We start from the raw sequence: 26,023 nt of genomic DNA on the forward strand, positions 1-26,023 counted from the left end.
TATTCTGGATCCATTTTTTTAATTAAAAATACACCAGAATAAAAAAAAAAAAAAAAAAAAAAGGAACATCAAAGAGTACTGTACAATTATACCACTATGTAACAGTATGTATAAATACTTGGCAGTAAAGCTTCAGTAGAGAGTGATCTACAATGAAAAAGTTAATATTTAGTTTGACGCGGAAAGTTTGCAATAGCACATGTATCTTCTCTAGGTGTCATTCTTCCATTCCACTGTGACTGGGCATTGCAGGCCATGCAGGATCTTTTCCCCCCGCTCAATGCTTTTAACTCTCCCAGTCACTTCTCCGATGTGCATTTCTAACAGAAAGCCTCCTGTTGAACATGGCAGCCGGATCTGTATGTACTGCAAGCCTTAATCTTGTTATTGGTGAATGTCCTCATGCCTGATGATTTTGTAAATTACCCAATAAAAAATATTGAAAATCAGAAAGGCTAACGGGAAACAAGCTCTGGATATTGTGTCTATCTTCTTGGCCCGGTCAATGAACACCTTTCTCATCTCATCAGGGCTTTTTGGTGCAGCTGGAACAGGATTATTTGGCCCTTTTTGTGTCACTCCATCTTTTGCTTGCAGACATGGGCCCATTCCATATGCTGTAAAACTAAATTGACTTTCCCTTACATCATCATCCTGTTGAAAAAAACCAAACAAACAAACAACAAAAAAACAAAACAAAAAAACAGAAAAAAAAAAGAAAGAAAAAGGCAAGAATTTTTTTTATTCACAGAAATCTTACTAGCTGCTAAATAGCAAGTGTTTCACCATTACCTCCATGACTTCTTGAATCCAGTTTATCTTAACTGGTTGAAATTTCAGCCCTATCAGTGTCTGTCAAAAATATTGCAGCACCTTCAACAAGCACAGAATTTTCCTATTTGTTTACAGATTCTGTCATCTATTTAGAGAAAGAAGAAAGCTTAGTACACTAGTGGTAATCAGGCACACAACTTCTGATTTGGTTTGATTTTTGCCATTTACAGTGAATATCCTCAGTCTTCAACTGGGCTAACTTCACACTGGTCTTTTAGACAACAGCCATTAACTGTACATTGCTTAACAAAATGGGATCCTCGCCTCTAGGGATACTCGTCATACAAGCACTAATGATGTTCACGTTAATTATATTTGTGAGAATTCTGCCTATTTAGTCATTGTATATTTAGTTAATATCTTATCTGTATGCCTTATTTCTGTTGTTCGCTGTGAATACATCAGATAAAGACAATAGTATGTAAACTGTCTTAGTTTAGAATAAAGTGAATGAAAGCTAAAGGCCCGATTTTTCTTCTGACATTCTTCTGTCAATTCAGGGGAACTGGCAAAGATATTCTGAATTCAGGGAGCTATAAGCAAAAGTGGTTTTTAATCACATGGCAAAGTAGATGGTCTGAAGATATACGTATTTTCATAGCATGCGTTTCAAGAATGTAGCTTCTGTCTGGAGGCACATTTTGTACTTCTCTTTACCTGGTTATAGGTATTCTGAAGTAATAAAGGAGGTACAGATGCAAGCAAATAAATGATACATAGACTGTAAAGCCAGGGCCAAATTTGCTTCTGAAATATATTCCAGTGCATTCCTTCACTATGCATGCTACTCAAGGATAGTCATGTAATTTTGATGGAATTCATAATTTAATACTGATTTTAAATTCAGGATTTCCTATTTTTCATGTCTAATTTAGTCTAGTCACTTTAGGATGCTAGACTTTTATGAAGTATGAAAAAGTATTATGTAGGTGTTATTTCTTAAATAAGTATTTTGGAAAATAATTTCCATAAGTATTAAAAAAAGAATTGAGCAGCAGTCAGTTTTCCTTTTGTAAGAGAATTGTTGATATTTTGAAGCTCTTCTTAGCTTAAAATAAAAGGGTAAAAAAATTTATCTACCAAAACAAGTCAAATAATCAATGTTTCAGTTCAGTAATTCTGAAGCATTTTTGTTTTATTTAAACCTCTTACTTTATACAGATGTAATCTCTCAATGAACACAGTTTAAATCCAAACCTCCAAATTTTTCATTTTGAAAATGCCTGTGACATTTGGAAAATCTGAACATGTTTTGGAATAGAAAATTAATTCTAAATATATATAAAGTTTCAATTAAGTAGTACTTGCTAGAAGAACCAGTGTTAATTACTTTGTTTAAAAAATTCCAATGATTTTTATCATCAATATTATTTATCTACAAAAGAATGCAGATCAGTTACTAAGTTTGAAGTGAACTAGTTGGCAATCAGCACAAGCATCCAGCAGAGCTGTAGTTATCACCCAACTGCTGTAGTTATTACCTAACTGCAATGCTTTTTCATGTATGTAAACTGAATAAACTTATAGATTAATATAGTTCACTGAAACTACTATACTTCAAATCTGTATTAGAATTCTCCTATAAATAACAAAAAATAAAGAAAAATTAACATGAAAGAAAAGGGGGAGGAAAAATCACTGACCGACTTCAATATGGAAATGAATAACAGAAATACAAAATGATAGGATCATTATTTGATGACGTGATAAAACAAAGATCTAATTACTACAATAGGGTTCCTCTCCTGTCAGAAAAGAATGGGCAATAACATCTTTATATTAATTGTATTCCAGAAGAGTTATAATGTTGTATTCCAGTTAACAGAGCTTACAAATACATAGACCGTGAGAATTTACACTAAACTTGCCATTTAAACAACTTCATAGGTACAATTCAGGGTTTAAATCTTTTAATGCTTCTCCAGAAAATAATGCTTACGATTGCACAGATTCAAAAAGGTAATAAAATAATTCTTCTGAGTAGGAGATTTCAGCTGGCTTTGTTTTCAGGATGAGGCACTATATACTAGGATGTACTGTCTCTGTTCTGTGCTTACCTCAATTGAGCAGTCCCCTAGAATGGTTTTAAATGCCAGGTCTCTGCTTATTTTTTGCTTGCAGACATCCTGAATTTAGTCCGCGAGCAGGCTGCTTGGAAATGCTCTCTGTTGTTGAGGAAGTGATGTGAAGGTCCTTCTAGGAGTCTAACATTTCTGCCCAGTGTCTGTTGGATGCTATCTCCATGAGGGTAGGCAGGATGGTTGGAGCCTGCCAAGTCAGACCAAAGTGCTAGGGCTAATGGATATGCAGGAAAGGGCACCTTCCGGAGCATTGTAACATGCCAGTACCATCATACTTTTTTTTCTGGGATACTAGTTGGAATATCCAAAATGTGGTTCTGCAAGTTTTCCAGCAGGATCATAATGCAGAAAACCCCTTAATTTGGCATCAGGTTCATATCTGAGGGTGCTTGTGCACAGCAGGAAAGATGCAGTTACTGTTATTATTGATACTACTTATTATTGATACACTACTACTGAGTGCTTTATCGAAGGAAGTTTTATAAAATGCTAGTGACACCCCATTTGTTTATATCAATTGACTTGGCTACAGTCCTTCTTTTTAACAAGAAATATTTCTCATAATGCGCGTGTCCGAATCTACAGCTATTGAAGTCATGTAACAGAAGTACCCTGGATGTCCCAGTTGAGAATCTGGATAGTGAATCTTCCTGGAAAAGAGTCCTGCATTTTGGTTGGAATTTATTTCTTAAATGTAATAAGGAGGCCTTTTTTTTATTTATTTATTTTTTTGTGTGTATTTGTTTAGTGTAGCATCACTAAAGAAAAGAAAATGAATGATTTCTTGTTGATTTTTGATAAAGCTTTTAAAATCTTATTATGAATGAACTTTAATAAAGGTTCGATATGAACGTGCTTTTCACACATATGGCTTTGGAATTAACGATATTCTGCATACAGCTACATATAAATATTTTATCATCTCTATTAAAATTACTGTAATTAAAAAATGGAAATAGATTTAGATAACAATTTTTTAGTTAGAAAGAATACTTTGGAAGCCTGAAGGAAATAATTTCAATTAGTTTATTTTCATATCAGCATTGTTCTACAAAGTACTTAGCTCCAAAATATTAGAAAGCTGTCAGTTTCTGTGGCCCTGTGACTACGCTGTTTTCTGTCCGTTTAATTAATAATACATTTCTTTTGAGGAGTAGTATGCATAAAGGCTGCAAATATCTCTATAGCCTTTTGACTGTAGGTTGTCCTAACAGCTTGAAGACTTATTTGAAGCCTTGGCTTTGGTTATTTGGACACTATATTTTTTACTGTTCATTTTTGAGAAGAAAAGTATTATTGAATTGTTTTGCACTACAAACAGCTTGGTTTTAAATGGTGATCTGGTAGCAACTGATTCCTACTTGAAATCTCAGTTTCTTTGAAGTTGCAGAAAGTAAAATTTTAATACTGTGTTTTAATCCAGATTTAAACAGATCAAAATGGATTACGAAATTAACAAGACAGGTACCTTTATCAACATTTCACGTCATCACATACAGGTAGCAATGAAGGTATATGGAGTTCACATGGGAAGACATTATTTCAGACAAAAGGACAGGGCCTCTGTTAATGATTGGATATCACATTATGACAAATGGGACATCTTCTTCATAGTTTACCCTTAAATTTGTACTGTAGATTTGAGGCAAAGTCCCGTCTATAGGTCCTGTGCATCTCAAGCCATTGCTATGCTGCAATGATTCACTGATTTCATTTCCATCAAGAACTCCCTCAAAATACTTTCATCAAAACGCATGGGTTGACCAAAAAGAAAACAAAAGAAAAGAGGTGTGATTACCATTAAAGACAATCTAGTTTGCATGTCTATTTTCCTCACTAAAGATACAGTGATCTTTAGATTTTTGAAAATAGAATTAAGAGATTGACTATTCCTGAAAATTAAATATATTAATAGCTAATCTAAAATCAGAGTTTTATTCAGTATATGTACACAGTTAATGTTTTTCCCCGTACAGTGTAAATGCAACTGAGAAAAAGCACTGATCATAGGTATGTTTCAGTATCCTTGTATGACTTCTAATTCTGCTGTTTTTTTACATTAGTCTTTCAAGACTGAAAGGACTGTAATTGTAAAGGAAAAATTAATATTAATTCATTCTGAAGGAATGTTTTCATCACATTAGTAATATAATATTTGTGAAATAGTTATGCTCATTGGTCAGATTTCTTTCTCTGACAGAGACAAAGCACTATGGATCATATACTGACTACCAAATGAAGTCTCAAATTAGGAACCAAAATTCCCCTGTTCTCAGGATTTATTATGCCATTTGCGTAACCATAAAGAAATGAGACCCTTTTTGAAAAATCTCCTATGCCTATTGTGATGCCTGTTGGAAAATGACGAGCATGTTGCGTATCATGCTGCAATAACAGTTTTTGTTTATAAATGTATTTACAAAATAATCCCAGACACTTCAAAATTTTTGTTCATTCTATGCAAATTGGATTGGGCCTCTGAAAAGAAATTTGCCTTTTAGTTATTTGGAATCATTAAGTGAGGTCCATATTTACAACCATAAAAACGGTAGCCAGAGGGTGCAGTTATACCTAAGAATCGCCTTTGATACTGCTGTTTCTGTTGTCTGGGAAGGGAGGCTGCAAATGTATTATGTGGTGTAAGAAAGAGGCAATGACTGTAGGTGGAAAAAGCATAAGGAAAATGGCAAGGATAGATGAGCTTTGGATGCCAAAATGTCTTGATACAGCTCTGTACATAATTACATTTTGTATGACTGTATAATTTTCCATAAATCTCAGCAGCTCTTATTTTTTTGCTATACCTGTTTACTGCAGGGGTTTTGTCTGAGTTCAATCATATGCTTTTTAAGAGAGAGATTTCTGTTCTCCTGTGTTTTTAATCAGCATTGAGAAGGAATAACCCATAGTTTCGATTAAATTTACAAAAGACTCCAACCTGGCAAAACCTGCAAATTTGTTTGAGGATATGTTGAGGTAAAATTGAATTCAATGATTTGGACAGAGTCTGCAAAATACAGGAGGAGAGTCAGTAGGTGCAAATACAAGGTACTACATTTAGCCAGGAAAAATCAACTTCACAAACATAAGATGGAAAGTGAATGGCTCTGCAGTAGTTCTGGAAAAAGACGTGGGAGTTATGGAAGGTCACAATCTTGATATGGGTCAATACCATGCTGTTGTTAAAAAAGCAAGTGTCAAACTGGTTTGGATAAACAAGTGTATAACTTGCATGATGTAGTCCTTTGGCTGCTCTCAACTGTTACTGGCTAGGCTTCATGTCGCAAACACAGTTTGGAGGAATTATATGGATGACTTCGGAGAATTTCCAGGGAAGGAGAATGAGCAAAAAAGAGACTGTACCAACTGGGAATATTTAAAGAAAAGAAGACTGAATGGAAATGTGCAAATGGCTACATAAAGGACTAAAGTAGTCTGTTCTCTGTGCCCCTTCTAGACAAGCCATGAGAGGCCAAAAAAGGCATGAGTAAAAACTTTCTAAACCATTGGAATAGATTGCAGGGGAGGTTGTGGAATTTTTATGACTGGGATGAACTAGGTATAACTGATCCTGACTTAGGTCAGGAAAATGGATTCACTGACCTCCCAAGGGCATTCCAGCACTGAAATTCAATCGTCTGACTGTTGCTAGGGTTACTTGGTAAAAGTAAATATTTCTTTCAACGAGCATGTCTTTTTAATTACAAAGAAAATAGACTTTGGAATTTCTTCAGCTGCCCTATTGCAATTAGATAGTATTCATACATGTTCTCTTCCATCAACATATACCTGAAATGAAACATTTCCAAAACCATCTATTTTTGGACTTTTGCAACACAGCCGAATCACTAGGAATTTTGCTGTACCCTTGGAGATAAAATGCCAGTGCCAAAAAATTCTGTTTTCATCAGTTGGAATTCACGTGGTAGAAAAACCTAATCCTAGTAAAATGTCCCAAGGTGGTAAACATATAGGACGAAAAAGTCTAATAAGTTATCCTAACTGCTCTATTTCTCTAATCCATTTGGACATAAATACTGAATAGAATACCAGTTTTCACTCTGAAAAGAAAGAGGATTCAGTGTTCAAAGAAGCCCCTGAAGTTTATTTTAAATGCAGCCTTTTAACCTAACTTCTTTTCCTGTCCTTTGACTTTGTGGTCAAATGAACATTTCTTTATCCATGGTAGTTTTAAACGTCAATACAATATAATTCCTGAGAGCCAGTGGCTGTTTGACCTAATCCAAAGGGATAACAAACACATACAAAACTTTATAATCATAAGCTATAGTAACTGCCTTTGAAAAAGACAAAAGAGGAAGGAAACAGAAGTTAATTTGACTTATGATCCTAGGGCCTGCATTTCATGTTAGAAATTGTGGTGAATAAATAATAACATTTGTGGTAAGGAAGGTTAGTTATTAACTGCTTTCTTTAATCCATAAAACATCATTTATTATTTGTATACCACAGGGTTTAGGATGCGATCCAAATTTTTTTAAGAGGTAAAATCTCCATACTGTAACATTTGAAGTTCTAGAATACTTGTTGGGCAAGGAATGGTTTAATAAAACATTGAGAAAAAGAGAAGCAATGAGCTGAGCTGTCTCTAGAGCTTGAGAAGGTGTATTCTCAAAGGTTAACTCTGACCAGGAGCTCTAGCTCTACATAGAATTGGACTCAGTCAAGAAATGTTCAGTTAATCTTTTCAGAAAAATATTTATTTGTCAAAATCATAACCTTGTATGGGAGCAAAGCATTTTTTGGTAAATTTAGGCTGAGAAACCTGTCTCATGATGAAACATACAGATGCAGGGAGGAAGGGAAAGCCATATATGCATGAATATAGTTAATACCCTCACCTGGATATGTTATGAAGAAAAGCATTGAGAAATGCATGCCTTCATCTTTCAATATAAGGGGAGTACTTGATACTTTATTATAGACCCTGCACCTCTAAGTCTAATCCTCAAATTTTATGATAATCTAGTGGACAACTTACCTGAAGCTAGAAGACTAAGTGTAAAATTAGAATAAGGACTTTTAAGTGTGAATTCAAAAATACCATAATGTCAAGCACTGATCCAGCAAAACATTTAAGTCAATGAGACTATTCATGTGCATACTCTTTTGTTAAGTGGTATTCTCTTAGAAGTGCTTTGTATGTTGTGGATCCTTCCTCACATACCTCTAAACTGAAATTTGCTTGATTGTGATTGCTGAAGAAGCGCCTTTGGTGAGCTTGAAGTTTTGCTAAGAGGGGGCTGGAAAGAGATTTGATTTGATTCTGAGGAAGGAAGGTAATGTTACCTGCCAGTTTCTAATCCTGTGGTTATAACTGATCCCTATTCAGGGAAGTGAAAAGACATCACTAAAGTTGTATATGGTGAATTTGCCTGAGATGCAGAAGACACTATAATACATGGTGGAAAAAAAGAAAGGACTGAAAGTATAGTCACATAATATATCACTCACCACAGCTGTTTGTATTTGATAGATGACACATTTGTTGTGGCTCACCTGCCCCCTGTCTGGTAATCCATCTCTGCCCATCCCATTCCCCCCATTCCAAACCTTTAAGCAGCTTTCAGAGACCTGCCATATTTCAAAACCAAACACCCTGTCACAAAAGTGCTGCTTTCCTCCTGTGTGTCTCAGAAAGCGTTTTTTCTGCTACTGTCAGCAAAAAGAAAAAAGCACATTTTTCACAGGGACAGATATTGAAAGCAGGTACATGCAGTCTGAATCATCCTCTATGCTACAGTACATGAGTTCCTCTCTGCACCTGAAAATGTCTAGGACTTGACACACAGGAACGGCAAATGTACAAAAATGTCATTTTCATTTGACTGTCCAGCCTGCCTTTTAACATGGAGTCTTGCTAGCAGAGACTGCTTAGGTAGGCCTTACAGCATTACAGATTTTCAGTATCTTCTAAGTAAAAGGGAAGCAACCTGTTAAATGTCTTCTCCTTGAGATGTAAGCATTAAATTGAGGTAAGTCTTCAAGGACAAAAGATAGCTGAACTGAGTCATGTTGTTATGGGCATGCTTTCATCCACAGTGGTATTCTAGATAGTGACTGAAAGCCAGTGGAAAGGCTCTGCATCACATCAGTGGTGGGTACTCACTTAATGAGTAGGCTGGGGAAATATTTACTCTTTGAAAAATCAGAAGTAGGAGTTACATATTTTTGTAAGAAATTTTGCTTATTGTTTGATTTAACTGCGGACTTCAGAATTCAAACCTGTAGCTTTAGCTGTTTGACTTTGCACATTGGTAGTGACTTATTTTACTGGTAGTCTAGATAGCTTCAGCTATAAAATAAATATTAATAACCATTGCTGTATTAAAGTTTCTTATTGGTTGTATCAACAATTTACAGTAAATTAACATGACAGAAGGAAAAAAAATCACCTTTTCAGCCTTTTAAAGTAAAATGTTTGTTCTTCCACCAATAGTATTATTTTAATAAGTATTTTTTGTATTAAAAAATATTTACATGAAACACAGCTCTTGAGGTTTTGATCCGAATACTAGAATGAAGTTAAGAAACATTATCTGTTGAATCTCAATGTAGTACAAACTGCTGCATGAGCCAGTAACATTCATCCACTGAAGTATAATCTGACTCTTCTAACAGAGTGAAATTCATCCTTGTGCAGATGGCTCCCACGTGGTCCATGCCTCATTTAAATCCCTCTTAATCCCTCTTTCGAGAATTCAAGTTGGATTTATGCAGCACATAGTCCTTGTAGTGACCCTCTGCATATAGTGAATTTCATTCTGTGCTGCCATTTTATTTATATTGCCACTTTAAGCTGCAGTATGTTTACCAAATTAACCCTCTATCCTGGCATAAATCAATCTCAGACTCTCTTTCAAAGTTGTGAATACTGTTACTTTTACCTTGTTCTTCTTCCTCTTGCGGCGGAATCGCAGAAGTTCTTTATGCTGCCTTGACACAAAGTTTACAGCTGCATATTCCAAAAGTGCAGAAAATACAAAGAGCAGACACACAGCCATCCAGATGTCAATTGCTTTGACATATGACACCTATGGAGAGAATAGAGCAGAAGACTGAATATGTTAAAACCACAGATGTGAAGTTTAGTATTTCATGTCAGGAGGAAGTGCATTAATATCTTCACATCCCAACGCTACTTTTATCAAACAAAACTTAACATGAAAGCTAGATAACAAAAGGGACAACAATTCAATCTATCAGGGTTAAATATTATTTTTAAAAATGTAGTCTTTCACAAAATGCATTTACTGTTTATGTCATTAACAGTTCCTCACAGTGTACTGTGTATTTTATCACAAACCAAATAATGCACAAGAAGCACATGCTCTTCCTCCATTTGTCCCACTGAGATCTGTAAATGATACTAGGGAACCAGAGGATAGCTTATAGTGGGACCAGTGGGAATTCTTGTATTATAATGGATCTGATTTAAAGTTCCTGGAAGAGAAATTAGGCAGAAGAAGGGAGATAGATGGAGAACTCTGATGTGTTCATTCTCTGCTAATATAGACATGGTAAATCAAAGATATAGGTTAAAATTAGTCCTGTAATTTTAACACAGTGGAAGTACTGAAAATCAACTACAGAGTAGATGAACTCATTGCAGTCCTTTATTGCCAAACTCAGCTGCAGGACATAATCTGAACTAGGAAATTAGGGCCTGTTCCTTCTCTGTGTGCAGATTTACAAGAGCTTTATCATATGAGCCAACACAGCTAGTTTCAGGCCTCAGAAATGTGGCAAAAACATCTGTAGCTCTCTTTGGTAACCTCTTACATTCTTGCTTTTCTAAGTTTTTATAACATTCCATTTTCTTATCTGTTGATGCTACGTTCGGATGCATTTGTATCCATATACTTGAGGCACAAAGCACACTCTCCTCTGTTAAGGGTAACTATTTTACTTAGAAAAAAATTTAATCAGCCAACCTAAAAATACCATTTTAAAACTAATACAAAAGTGGACTTTGTGTATTTTTATTGTATACTTTTTATTTCTATTAACTGCAATGGCACATGAAGATGGTCAAGGAACAACCCTTAAAATGAAAAAGAAAATCTTGAAAACAATGGCAAGTCAGAAAACTTAAACAGTTAATCATAAAAATATACTTTAAGCTGTTTACATTGTGTAGTGTACCACTCTTTATACAATTGTTTGGAGCTATTTAGCTTCACATTTTTCTACATTTTAATGTAAATGTGTTTGTAACTAGTGAGTTAATTCATAATGTAGGCAGGTTTTGGGAAAGGAATATCATTGAGAACAGGTTGGAATCTATGACCTTTAGAAATTCAGTTGTATTTGCTAGCATGTCATCAGATACTGGGATCTGGAAAAGGACGAGCTAGTCAATTGCTAACAAACAGCATTTATGTAGTACGGAATAACATCACTTTCATCACTTGCTGAAGTTTATGGAATTTAGTAGATATGTGGTTGGCCAAATAGTTGAGACAGGAGAGAAACAGAATATATTTGATTGGTGGCTCCAAAAAACCCTAAATATTTCAAAGTTATTTGTCTCCTTTAGAAGATGTTTAAATGCTAATAATTAAAACACGTATTATAAGATTGAGTGAAGGTATTTATTTGCAACATAGTGTATGACTACTGTGGTACAAACAAAGGAAGTTCTGCCTACCTTTGGAAGAGATGCTCGTGAACCTGAGCTTTGTGTTGTCATGGTCAGTACAGTTGTTATGCCTAAAGCCACTCTGGCTGGAGCTGCATCCATATTGATCCAAAATGACACCCAGGAGAGAATGACGATCAAGAGACTTGGTATGTACATCTGGATGAGATAGTAACCCATCTGCCTCTCAAGGTGAAATCGGACTTCAATACATGTAAACTTTCCTTTTTATAACAAAGAAGAAATATTCAATAGAAATAAAATGTTCTTTACTGTTAATATCTAGTGCACCCTCTAAAGAATTTACACGCTGTCAAATATATTTGTTGATGAAGATGAATGGTTTGATTTCTTTTCAGTGATATTTAATATGTACAGTCCCCATTATAATAGGAGTATCTACTGGAAAGGAAGCGTACAGAAAAACTGAGAATTTAAGAATTTGACAAGCTCTGGAACACTTCTTTCCTTATAAAAACAAAGAGATGACTGAAACAGAAATCGTTATGACATAGGAAAGTTCCTCTGTGTGATCACACTTGTTATTCAACTTAGTGTTTGGAAATGCTGCTGTATGCAAAGAAAAGGCTTGCTCTCCCATTGTATAAAATCTCCTTTATCTTTTGGTTCAATTTTAAGCTTAAATTTATTTTTTTTTAATCCAATTAATTTGCAAAAAAAATAGTAAGAAAGATCAGTGTGGGTTATCAACAGGAGATTCTGCTAATTCTCTTCCTTTATCCCCATTCAAACTGTTCCAGCTCAAAAGTACAATGACCAAGATTCAAACAGAAATTGAGGACTTGAGATTAGGCACCTTTAGGAAGCTGATTAAATGATCTATTTTTTCCAAATACTGAACATCAAGCAACTTCCACTAACTTAACCAGAACAAAAAAATCTATTGTTTGCTCATACCATTTTTTCCTCTTATCTAGATTTGGTTTTTTACCCTGTAAACTGTAGATTACTTCACAGATCTTGACCTGGTCTGATTAGGTTTTCTAATTCTGCTCAATGCTCATATTAGTCACATATGAATGGTGCTGAAGGCAATGCTCTTACTACAAATAGTGTATACGTGAAACAGTTTCTCACAGCAAGAAATACACAGATTTCTTCCTTATTTGAATGAAAGCATTGCCTAATTCTAAATTTAACATGGAAAGCTATGTAGTTATTTATTTCTGAAGTGGTATGAAGTTTTTTGGTTATGTTTTCCAGTAGTTTTTGATAGATATTTTGCTAATACATTTTTATTTGCCAAAATGCCATTTTATAGCAAATTGCTGCACATTAATAGTGCTTTAATATTTATCATATTAACAAAATTTGTGTAATGGACTTATTTATGAGCTTATTCTACACTAATTTAATATATTGTGTATTATGCTGTGACAACAGTATTAGGCACACAGAAATGAGTTTCAGATAAAATCAAACTGTAATGTTTTTATCTAGGCATATTAAGTGCTTGGAAATATCTTCTGAACTTCATTATTTTCATAATAGTTCCCTTAACAGGCCATTAGTTCTTTCTATGATGTCATAGTAAATGTGATTATATGAAATTTTTATTCTGCTGAGGAACTAAAAAAAACATATTTAGAAAGATGGTCGTTATGGTGTTAAATTTTAAAATGACATGATATATCTGAAGAGTTTTATATCTGCCAGCTCAGTTATTAGTTCCATTCCTAATTGCCGGTGTTTTCTGAATCCTATTTACACTCCTGAAATCTGTGTCCCAAATCCTGGCTCAACCATCTGCTGCCCCAGCTTCAAAACTGATTTCTGCTTCAATCAAGGAATTGAGTCCTGGTTTAACAAAGTGAATGGGAATTTTAGTGTTTACTTCAGAAAAGGCCAGGATTTTCCCCTACGTTTGTCTTCCAGGATCTTCAAAAGGATATCTACACAATACATTCTTTTACTTAGCAGTTCAGCACACCCCATACAGCTAGAAGTTCTGCTCTGACTGGCCTTTGTCAGAATCATATTCTTACTTCAAGCTGGTCCTTACTCTGAAGATTTCTTTTTTTGTGACATTTGTTCTGTTAATTCAGCAGCCTTGGACAGCAGCAGTCTCTCTCTCAGTAAATCATGGTGGTAAGGAGTGACAGAAATGCATCAACCAAATCTAGGTCTCTTGCAAAGCCATTTTATGTGGCATCACATCAACAAGAATTACAGTTCAACATGCAACATTTTCTTCTTATAAGGTCCTATATTCTTCTTTCAAAACAAATTAGGAAGAAAAATTAAGGAGCATCAGAATGGGTAATATGCATAATTGGAGTGTCAATAAACATTGGCTATATTTCTTGTACATTGTTTTTTTTTTTTTTCTCCAAAGAAAGGTGGGATAAGAGATCTGAGTCTCTTTCCTGAGTACTCAAGTGGGCTTGAATTATTACAGAGATCTCAGCACAAAAATACTGTGGTCTTAAACAAGGAGCAATAAATAATATATTAGCTCTGATGTGGATTATTTTTATGGAGTTATAGTTTGACAGGTTTGTCTGAACTAAGGAGAAAGAGAAGAATAGCTGTGGACAACAGAAACCTAACAAAATTAAAGAGGTTCTGAATGAAAGGAGTGAAAATGGAATATATTGTAACCACAGAAAAGGAGAGAAAAAAAGATGGGATTATGAAGAGGCCAGAAGTAGGACTGAGTGATGTGTCAGAGAAATTACACTGAATGATTTTTTTTGCTTGGTTTTGTATATTTGTAAATGTCATTTGCCAAGGTAAAAAACAAAACAAACCAAACCCAAAAAAGTGAAGTGTGTCTCAAAGTGGAAAAATATCTCTGCTTAACTCCACAGAATGTGTGACACAGACTCCTGCCTTCGTTTTAGGCCCAGTGAGTTTATGGCCGTGCCAGTCATATGTCCACTGCTTCCCAGTCAAGACCTCTGTGTTCCTCATCTGCTCTGTTCCAGTGTAGCACTGAAAAAATAACATGTGGCAACCCCCCAGGGAGACTGGTGGCTACCCAGGTAGGCACCTCTGTTACTCCACTGCTGACTATTGGCTTTCTCACCAGTGGAAGACAGCAGAGGAGAAAGGCAGCAGCTGGAAGTCAGTCTCGGCACTGCAGTTGCAGCAGTTGCTGGTCTAAGTGTGGAAGGGTTGATGTTAGTTTTTGCCCTTCCTGGCTGAGATCAGAACCACCTGCATAAACTTGTCTAATGAAGCAGAATGTAAAAAAAGAACATTTGCACTAGCAGGTGTGAGCTTCAGCTAGGAGGTGGCCAGCAGACGATATGCTGTTGTTTCCCAGCTGAAGCCAGCATCCAGCTGTTGGCCCCCTTTCTATTCCTGTATTCCATTTCGAATTCAAAGCCAAGTTAGCTGTGGTTTAATCTATTTGACTGGATGCTTGAATGGATCAGAAGAGACATGCACATGAAGTCATCTCAGCTGGGGAAGGAGACAGGCAAGCAGCTAAAAACATTGCTCTAATGTTCATTTGCAGTACATAAAAGGTAAGCTCTCATTCATTCCGATATGCACTGTAAATGTCATGGAGAGTGGATAGGAGGAGTATATGAAACCTTTGTGGTATTGTGGTTTTGCTGAGGCTGAGTAACAAATCAAGGCATGATGCTAATTTCAGACCAGGGCTAAACATAGACTTGCGCACAGTCCATACAATGGACAGATTTTTGTAATGCAAAAGGAAGAACAACTATTGAGGTCTTCCTAAAGGATAAGATTTTTTTCCTGAAACAGAGGCTATGTTCTTTGTGTTTGTAAGTCTAGCCTAACCAGGGATTGAAGTGTGAGAAAGGGACAAAAAGTGCTGCCCTGCTGAATGCTGTACCTATGCATATGAAGTGTACTGGTACAAATGCATGTGATGGTGTGTTTTTCTCTCTTACACATGTTCTTTGGTAACAATGTCAGATCTGCCGGGCTGGCATGATTTTGATGCAATGTCCACACTGAAACCAATATTATAGTGGAAAAATATATATTCCAGTCAGTCTACATGATTTTTCTTTCCCTCAGAAAGTGTAAGTGGCTTTCCTTGGGAGTCAGTGTCTAGGTCACATTCTTTTTTTCATTGTTGCTGTTGTGGCCAACTGTGAGTAACCCAAGAAAAGCAATTTTCTATCTTAGCTTACTTTCACACTGTGCAGCCTCCTCGGACCATAGTAGGTGCTGTTTAAGCAGTGGGTTATGCAGGTGGCAGTATGCCTATGTGATTAAAAGGCACTGCCAGCACTGTGGGATGTACAAGGGAAATCAAGCATAAGTAGTACCTTTCAGGCCATAAGGGGTCCTTCTTTTCAGTTTTATCTGCCTCAAACTGCTCCAGAGGCAGTAGGTGGTAGAACTTAAATATATTTGTCCCCTTTTAGCAACCCTTAAGGTATCCCTTGGGGGAAGGTCGTCTTACTGTACCCTTACAATGTCATGGTCATGTTTGCCGTTCCCAGGAAGCCTGAGGAGCTGTTTCTGAAGCTACATAGAAAACTTTCATAATGGAGAATCACCTTAGGAAACTGACCCAAGGAAATAGTGTGCCTGAGAAATAATTAATAAAGATAAGCATAATAATAATTGTTAATTCATAATGAAATTAAAAATTACTTACATAATAAATATCAAATGAAAAAGTATAAACAAAAAAAAGGAAATAAATATGCAGAAATTCAACGGTTAATCCACGCAGAATGGAGAGATATCCGCTGAAGGTGCTACTTCTTGATACTACTTTAGATACTAGTAAGTCATAGTCTGGCTTTCCTTATAAGAAAATACGTTGATAATGCTAATATCTGATCTACTGTGAAATATTTTATGGATGTAGAGAAGACTGTGCCCTAAAGACTATATAGCTTAATGAAATTACATTAAACTATTTACTTAAAATAAGAATTTTATATTTGCTGAATAGAGAATGGTTCAAAGCTTAGCAAAATTGAACTCAAATAAGTTAAGCGAATCTGAATAAATCTTTATGGAGCCCTGCAGAGTATGAGTCTTAGATCTGGGAAGTGGATATTTTATATTCTGATTCCAACACATCTGTCAATATGGATGTAGACTGCACAATTCTGTTTTTACCAGCGACTGATGACCAAAAAACAGCCAGCCCAAGGGCCAGAATATTGCTAGCTATGGAGATTTGCTAACAGAGTCCTGGGGCAATTGAACTGTGATGATGGTCCTGTCTAGCACTGCATTTTCCCCCTTGAAAAACAGCTAGAGACATAGGTTTAACGTGAGATTAAGTAGTGAGAGACAGCAGGAAAGGAGGACAGGAGAGTGAGACTTCTTCAGTGGCTAGGATATGCTCAGCCTAAATGGCTGACTTAAATTAAGATCCCTTAATACACTATAGAGCTTCTCTCATTTGTCTGTCTTCTGGAAATCCCTTTCTTAAGCAGCTCAATTCCTCTACTCGCCATAAAGATCCTAAGCATTCAAGATCAATCTGAGCTTGAAAATTGTGTTAGACAGAATATTTATTTCAAGGTGCTATTCTGAACCATTTGTTTATCATTTTTAGACTGGTAAAAATCACAGTTCCTCATTTTATGTGGAAAAGATAACATATTGCAAAAGCCAGCTGACACACTTTTCTCTATAGAGAGAAAAGTAGACAGTCCTCTCTTTTAAAAGCAAAAGTTAAAGACTCTTCTTCTAAGACAAAACAACAGGTGGACTTAAGGAGCAGGGAGACAGGAGAAAGGAACAGAAAATGCAGTACAGATTACTGTGGTGAATATAGCCACACCAATTGCCTAATTAATGTCTGCTATCTCATAAGTGTCACTGAAGAGATGAATTAAAGTTGATAGACAAAAAGCTAGTTTTATTGAGATATCTAGATAAACTTGGGTTTTATCTAGATTAGTTGGATAAAATCATAGTTACCCAATGCTAGTGTGAGATTCTGGATATACGATTTTGGTACTATAGTCTTTGCACATAAGTTGCTCTGCAGAGTGGTTTTATAGACAGGGAACCTGAAAGCACTTTATGTGGATAAAGTAGAATATCTAAATAATGTTTATTCTTTAAAAAAATAAAATCTTGGGGGGAAAAAACACAACAGCCTGCAAGATCTAGCTGGGACTCTACTTCTAGCTTCAAAGGAGGAACAGTAAAAATTAAATTATATTTCTAATGTACTGTGATGGTAGTCCTAGAGGGAGGATCAGAAAAAATGGTAGCTGAGTAACTGCAATTCTCAAGATGCTGTTTGATTGAATAATTAGAGTTTGTATGGCTTGAGGCATTGTGGCTACTGCACTTTATGACTTTCACTGTTTTCTAATGGTTCTAATTCTAATCCAATACCTTGGATTCCTAGGTTTTCACTAAATAGTTGCCGCTGTAATGCCTTGAATATTCTTGTCTACTCTCTGTACCTTTGCATGGAGGAAAAAGGGACGAATATTTACTCAAAACAAATGTCTATTGCAGGACAACACACACTGACAATAATTTGTGGGAAGCTTTTAGATTGCTGTTCAGCTGCAACCTAATATGATCTAACTGCAGGCCATCATAGTCTTTCCTTTTGCTGTATTTTTGCAGCCCTTTCTTAAGGCTGGTTCTGGCACTCATCTCCTCCTGAGCTGGGACACTTCAGTGCGCTAGGTAGCAGAAAGCTAGTCCTTTATGTATGTGTGTTTTAGAGCCCCAGACAGATGAAGTTTTGATCAGTATTGTCCTGAAACCAAATCATTCATCATGTAATTAATCAAGGCTTTTGTTAAGTGCCCTGCATATGTGAGCCTTAACGTTTTAGGTTATCTAGTACATAGGATGGAATCACCCTGGCAAAGGTTGCTATTGTCCTTAGTGAGAGTGAGCGTATTGGCTCCAAGTGTCCTCAGACAAACTGGATCAATGAAAAAAACCCACAAAACCCCCAAATCCCAAATAGAAAGCTTTTTATTTTTAAAGTTATTAACATTGAAAGAAATTTTCTGAGGACAATTTTATGTTCAAGCTGAAATGACTGTTTGGCTGAAAACAAGACATGGTCTCACAGTGAAATGAAACTGTATTGCCGTAAGAGGGATGATACAGACCACCAGCACTTTCCTTCTGCCTTTTGTTATGTGCTTTCTTTTTGCTCTGCATCTGCTAAAATAATACCGCAATTAACCTCTCTTGGCAACAAAGCACAGTGTGTTATGTATCACGCTGCAATCATAATGGCAGATGATTTTCACAGAAAGCGTGAAGAAGGAGAATGAAGTATACAAACTGACTTTTCTATGAGGCTGTGCTGCTCCTTCTACTTTCCTGTTTGAGTCATTATCGGAATCGCCACTAGGCAAGCAGTCTAGCTGAGTTTGCCTTGTTCAGTAAAAAGACTTCCTTTTTATTCCTCTCAGAATGTTACACTGTCATTTGAGAGGCATTCTGCTTTGCTTATTACTGAAATACAGTTATATACTTTCTGTCCTTTTGCCTTCCCAGGCAAATTAAGAAATTATAAAATTTCTTAAATAAACAAGACACTCCATAAATTATGCGTGTGTGCAAAGCTGGTTATTTCAAGAGACTGTGTCTATAAAATTGATTGCATATAAGTAAAGTTAGCTGAAATTATTTTCATACCTCTCTGAAAAGGAGACAGGGTAATAAAAACCACTCAGTAAGTGCAGTCTCCAAACACTTTTTGCAATTTGCACTGAAATATAAATTGCAATTTGAGTATATTTTGCAGATAAAAACTGCTTATAAAAGTACTTGCCTTTTCCTCACTGTAAAACATTAGACTGTATATGTGATCATGCAGCCTGACTAGAAATGATGATTTTGGACTGTCTGGCAGGTGGAACTAGACTAGTTCTCAGATATATGGCTGGTGTCTGTGTATCTAAAGCCAAGATTCACAAAATGACTGTAGGAATGTACTACCATTCAGTTTTTCATTCAAGTCACAGTCTGCAGATATCGGTGGCATATTGGGGGATATCAGTGCTGGTGCAGTCACCTGCCATTGACTACATAAGTTCATGGTCAGGAAGGAAGTGATTTTGGAAACAAATGGGGCAGGTGGTAAACTTAAGATTTGTGTAAGACTGGTAATGACTGCAGTAAAAGAAAGTTGAAAATAAATGTGGAAAAGATCAACTGATTTTTTTTCAGCTTGATGAATTTGCACTTGCAATTCACATCTCTCTCAGAATGGAGGATCAAGCTGCCATTCAGAGGGACCTCCGTAGTCTGGAGGAACAGACCCACTGCAACATCATGACAGTCAATAAAGACAAATGCAGAGTTCTGCAATGAGGATGGGGCAACCCCATGCTCCGGTACAGGCTGGGGAGGGACTGGGTAGCTAGCAGTTCTGCAGGAAAGGCCTGGGAGCCTGGCAGATATCGAGTTGAACAGAAGTCACCAGAACAGATAGGAGTTGACCATCACAGAGGTCTTGTGATGTCATGTGCTGCACTGTGTTAGTAGGGTCAGAGAGGGGAGAAGTAGAAACTAAGGAGAATCTGATAACAACATAAATAGCAAGGACATCTAGATGTAATGTCTCTACCTCCAGGACAGCTGATGAATTTTTATTTAATGAATCTTTAAGGTAAAATGTTTAAATTTTGATACGTGCAAGGGGTGACAGTTGAGGTCTCTTCTCCTGCAGAGAAAAATGCCCTGTTGGAGTCCAGGCAGTGCTGTTTGCTGTGTCTGGGGATGGTTACATCCTCAGCCTGTCATAGACTCTGTTTTTCAAAGTGCTTATAATTTTTCCTTTTTCAGTGAAGGAATGAGCAGCTTCAGAGATTTCATGCCCATAGAATACCTCCTGGATAGAAAGTACAAACTTCCTTTTCTGAGAAGTGGTCTATGAAAAAACCCTGAGGGTTTAAAAAGCTATGGCTTAAAAATCGCTGCTGTAGTCTCAAAAAGAGTGGTTTAGGTGTTTGTCAAAACAAGTAGGAGTTTGAGTTCTTGTCAGCAGAGTAAGGCATCAAAGCTATGTCTCCTTTAATCACTATCATATTGGCAGCAAAATGGCCCAGTATAATGCATTAAGTCAGTTGAAGGTAGGACCTGGAAGAGGCCCAATCTACAGGTTGTTAAGCAACTTGTTTGACCTTAAGGGGGAACCAAAGGGATCATGAGAAAAGATTGTGTTTGGGATGTATGTGTTAGGAGGTCGAATGGGGAATGTGGAGTTAAGGAAGTGAGTTGTTCATCGAGATTGCAGATTTAAGGATACAGAGTTATCAGAAATGGTCACAGACAGAACCCATCAGTTCTGGTGGTGAGTGTAGCAACCGTAGCACCACTGTTTCCAGGACCACTACATCCAATACTTTGAGCCAAAACCCATCAACAGACATAAGACAGTTCTGAGCAGCATCATTCAAGTGCAGGTGTAGTGTGTTATCCATAGTGCAGGTGTAAAGCCAAGATTCAGAGTATTTCTGTTTGTGCCTGTTAGCCAATGCTATTATGTATAAATTCATGTTATCATGTATTGGGCTTTTTGCAGCTCTGATTGAAATTACCTGTGAATGAAATTAAAATTGAGTGTTGTATAAAAGCCCAGGGGAGCAATGCATGTGACATAGGAAGTGAATGAGGACAAGGTAAAGCAAGACCATCCTTGTAATGTGAATTTTTCACATGTTGTGATTTTTCTGGTTGTTATGGTTCTCCTTTGCTTTCCAAATTTGTCACTGTGGATATGCCAGTGGACACAAAAACACGAAAATGATCAGAAATGTTGTTGCATCACTTCAGAACACAAGACTTGATGAGCCATTATGCTGTACTGTTGCTGAAACTGTCATGTCCCTAGATTTAGAAGCAGCTTGTTTTTCAAGCTGTGGTTACAGTGATCCATTTTCAATTGGGCATGAAACACTGATGGGTGTATGCACTGATGAGTTTCCAAGTACTGTCCTGAAGCTTCATGTTAATTTGTTTCACAGGGAGATTTTTTTTTTTTTTCTGTTTTATGGAATGTCTCAGAAAAGCTTTCTGTCAACTAAACTAAAATTGAAAACTTTTCTTTGGCCACTTATTGCATACCAACTGCAGTTTCTTAGAACTCTTTTAAGAATCCTTTTAATCTAATCTGTCATAAGCCTGAGAAATAGACTTTATTTCTAGTTCTGAAAAATGATTTTCTTTGTTTCTTGTGGAATATCCTAAAGGGGTATCTGTCTACAGTATCCTATTGCAGGAGCCTTAAGATAGCACATCACTGGTCACATATTCCAATGATGAGTGTGGTCCCTCAGGGGTCTGTATTGGGACCAGTATTATTTAACATCTTTGTCAGGGACATGGACAGTGGGATTGAGTGCACCCTCAGCAAGTTTGTGGATGACACCACACTGAGTGGTGTGGTTGATACTCCAGAGGGAAGGGATGCCAATTCAGAGGGACCTTGACAGGCTGGAAAGGTGGGCCCATGCAAACTTCATGAAGTTCAACAAGGCCAAGTGTAAGATCCTGCACTGGGGTCAGGGCAATGCCAAACATGGATACAGGCTGGGCAATGAGTGGATTGAGAGCAGCCCTGAGGAGAAGGACTTGGAGGTATTGGTGGATGAAAAACTGAATATGAGTCAGCAGTGTGTGCTAGCAGCCCAGAAAGCCAGTTGCATCCTGGGCTGCATCAAAAGTAGCGTGGCCAGCAGGTCGAGGAGGTGATTCTGCCCCTCTACTCTGCTCTTGTGAGACCCCATCTGGAGGACTGCATTCAGCCCTGGGGCCTGCAGCATAAGACATGGACCTGCTCAAGCGGGTCCAGAGGAGGGCCGTGGGGATGATCGGGGGCTGGAGCACATCTCCTATGAAGACAGGCTGAGACAATTGGGGTTGTTTAGCTTAGAGAAGAGAAGGCTCTGGGGAGACCTTCCAGTACCTGAAGGGGGCCTACAAGAAAGCTGGAGAGGGACTTTTTACAAGGACATGTAGTGATAGGAGAAGGGGTAATGGCTTTAAACTGAAAGAGGGTAGATTTAGATTAGGTATAAGGAAGAAATCCTTTAGTGTGAGGGTGGTGAGGCACTGGAACAGGTTGCCCAGAGAAGCTGTGGATGCCCCATCCCTGGAAGTGTTCAAGGCCAGGCTGGATGGGGCTTTGAGCAACGTGGTCTAGTGGAAGGTGTCCCTGCCCATGGCAGGGGGGTTGGAACTAGATGAACTTTAAGGTCCCTTCCAATTAAACCATTCTATGATTTTATGATTCTCTTATATGACATAATGGAGGAAAAGAAACTCTTAGTTGTTGTTGTCTTTTAATATAATGTTTAGGGGCTTTTAGCCTACTCATGGTAGTTAATAATAGTAGTTGTAACAAAGAAATGAAAGGCACTCCTGCCCTCCTATAAAGTAAACCAAACTCCTCTAATTTGATTAAATTAACTTCATACTGAAGACTTGAATAAAAAAATAAATACTCTAAAGAAAATAGTGTTATCTAGAAGAGGAGAATGCTGTAATAAATGTAGTCCTGCATGAGTAAGACTATTTTATCTTTCTAGTTTGCTTTCCCAAATTTCTTCCAGATTTGTACCTGTAATTTTGGTGCTGTAACTCAGAGCAGGCCACTCTGCTGCTTCCTCTGGTGAGGACATAACCTTCTGTCTGCAGCCAGTGCCACTCAGCATTGCATTTTTTTCCCCCTGCCAGTCATAGGCAGGTCCCACAGCTGCAATTGTCGTCTTGTTTACTGAGGTCTTTTAAAGTCTCGATCCTGAAGTGTATGGTGGTTGCCTGCATCCAGGCTTCCAAGTTTTCTGTATTAGTAAATGGCTTGACTTTTTATGGACAAATTAAATGGTCCAATTATTTTTTTAAGTAGAGGCACGAACTTCAGCCATCTTTTCAGGGTTGTGGGCTGCACTCACGTTTTAGAGACCTGTTTGGCCACAGAAATGCAGTGTGGCAAAGCAACACAGAAATATAACAGACTGATGATTGGCCACACTGTCCTCTAGAGTTGACAGTAAATCCCTTCTCCCACCTAAATGTGACAGCAGTTCACCGGGATAAGTGCACTTGTCTTGCAGGCACATTTTGAGAGTCATCAGACCTCACATGCAGTTAATAACATCTGTTGCTCCTGCTTCTTAGCTCAGTTTAGGGCCACAGTGAAAAAGACAGTTGTTGACCCCATGCAACCTAGTGTGTTATGCCTAGGCCTAGCACGTTTTCCTATTTCTTCTTGGAAGAGAATTAATACCAACTTAAATAGGCTTGAAACACAGGTTATGAAGAAAAAGGTAGTGGCTCAAAAATATTGAAAAAACAGTTTCAGTCAAAATCAAAAGGTTTAAACTATGATGATTGTAATGGAAGGTCTCAGACAAATGAGTAAGAGTTCAATTCAGCTTTGGATGATGTGTTTGGAGATATGTTTGGAAATCACTGGAAATTCTGACTTTTTAAAACAAGTTTCTGTTTAATATCAGGTGAAGTACCACAGTAATGTTTTAATTCCTCAGTTAGAGATTTTTGATGCATCATATTGTCCAAATGAACTTTGGAAAAATGAGGAGAATATTTTCTACCATTAATTCTCATTTGTTAATATCGCTATACAAGCTATAGAAGTACAATTACAGGCACATGTTAAAATGGCACAAAAGCAGAGGAGTCCTAAAAAGGAAGAAGAGGTTGCATATGTATCTCAAAGGAGACAGAGAAAAATAATGAAAATAAAATTTTCTTCTTTGTCATAAGGATTATGGTAAAAAGCAAAAAGGAATAATATCAATTTAATTATTATCATTAACAAAGGGATATCTGAGTGAAAAAATTACCCTACTATGGGATATGCATCTCCATTTTTGGAAGGTTTTTAAGGATTAGCCAGATATTAGTATTTGTACAGTAAAAGTGCATGTTATGTATTTCCAATTTATTTTAGGGAACACTTCAAAATGTTTCTATCAATATCTCCCCACTCTAAATGGAAATTATTAGAGAACCTTTCCCTCTCTTAGGGCACCACGGCAGCTGTGATAAAACTCAGTGTTGAAAAGCACCCTTCCTTAATTTTGATTGCAACAGGAATTCATTCATAAGGAATGCCACCTATTGAATTTTCTCCCCCCTGCCATTTCAGTACAATTCAAATAAATAATTCTAAACTTAAATTTCAAGATATGTTTAATCTAGAATCATATTGGAGAGCAGAAATTAAGAGATATGGATTAGAATGGAAGAGTTCTAGCTTTTTTTTCCCCTGAGAAGATGGAAGCTATGAATTCTTAGCCTTTGCTACATGTTTTTTGAGGATTATTGTGATTGAGATTATCCAGTTATTGAGATAATTTTTTACAATTAAAAATAAAATAACAATATTATTAATGTTACACACCACCACCCTACCACCCCCCTTTTCAAATAATCCCAGAGGTGATGAGCTAAACATCACATTTCTACAAAGGCTTCAGCTCAGAAAGGCCATGTCTAGTTTGGACACCTGGCCATTGCACGCTAAGGATGCTTTCAGCTTGTTTGCATTGCCCCCTTGCTGTATGAACTAGGGCAGGGATAGCTGGCTTGGCAGCCCTGTGTCCCTTTTTCCTGACTGAGCCGGGCCATGGTTAGTGCACAGCATAGGGACCTCTGGATTTCGGCAGTGCTTCATATCCAACAGTGTAGATGTGGTCATGGCACCTGCTGTAAAAATAAAACTCCTGACTGAATTGCTTCTGAATTATTTCAACTATGTATTTTTTTAAGCTTGCTGAAATAGAATTTTGATCAGCCTTCATGTAGTTTTGTTTCATTGTGTCAGTTATTTAAGGCTGCATTATCCTGCACAATGCATCTGTAGGTTTTAATCTTTTTGTGAGTTCAGTAACAATATTAAAGAAAAACCCCAAACTGTCCAAAATAACAATAAATATTAAATGTCTTTCCCGTTTTAATTACTAATATGCCTTCCTACCTGTGTTGTAATGCTTGGTGCAGTAACATAAATCCTTTTCTTCTTTCAACAGAAACTGTGGCAGAGTGAGACCTTCTGCTACTTGAACTGCTCCCTTTTCTTGCCATTCAAAAATGAGATCATTCATTGTGTATCCAACTAAAAAAAAAAAAAAAAAAGGCACAAATAAACTCTAAGTCAGCTGCAGAATTTGAAAAACAGGGACAAACCAAATAGTAATGACTTAAGTAAATGTCATAAAAAGGAGAAAATAGAAGGGGTCGTCTTGTACCTGTTAACCAAAACGCATTATCTGCCATTCTAAACCATACTGAACTAGAAAAAAAAAAAAAAAAAAAGCCAGTCTTATGCATACTTTGTGAAATCTTAATGTAGTCTATTAATGGAATTAACAAAAGCATCAAAATCAGCTAAACATCCAGGGTGCTTGGAAAAATCTTACCCTTCCCAGCTCATGAAGGATAAAATAGGCCCTTCACCCTCAGATCTTTCTCCTTTTACTTGAGGTAAAATGGTGGATTCTCAAAGCTATGTTTA

The 26,023-nt window shown here is 36.9% G+C and overlaps 1 protein-coding gene across 2 annotated transcripts in view; it reads right to left on the minus strand.

The window, feature by feature from the left end:
* Positions 1 to 384: 384 nt before the first annotated feature.
* Positions 385 to 26,023, minus strand: part of GLRA3 (glycine receptor alpha 3) — a gene marked incomplete at both ends in the record, with an annotated part of 92,660 nt that continues 67,021 nt past the window's right edge. Inside the window, 4 exons of one of the 2 annotated variants that reach the window (XM_082316424.1) lie at positions 385 to 654; positions 9,824 to 9,970; positions 11,587 to 11,801; positions 25,487 to 25,624. In XM_082316424.1, coding sequence (XP_082172550.1) covers positions 385 to 654; positions 9,824 to 9,970; positions 11,587 to 11,801; positions 25,487 to 25,624 — 770 coding nt within the window. Of the gene's footprint in view, positions 655 to 9,817; positions 9,971 to 11,586; positions 11,802 to 25,486; positions 25,625 to 26,023 lie in introns of both variants that reach the window. The other variant, XM_082316425.1, reaches the window with a different exon arrangement.

This window comes from Platalea leucorodia (assembly GCF_965183815.1).
Source record: "Platalea leucorodia genome assembly, chromosome: 6".
In the NCBI taxonomy this organism is placed as follows: Eukaryota; Metazoa; Chordata; class Aves; order Pelecaniformes; family Threskiornithidae; genus Platalea; species Platalea leucorodia.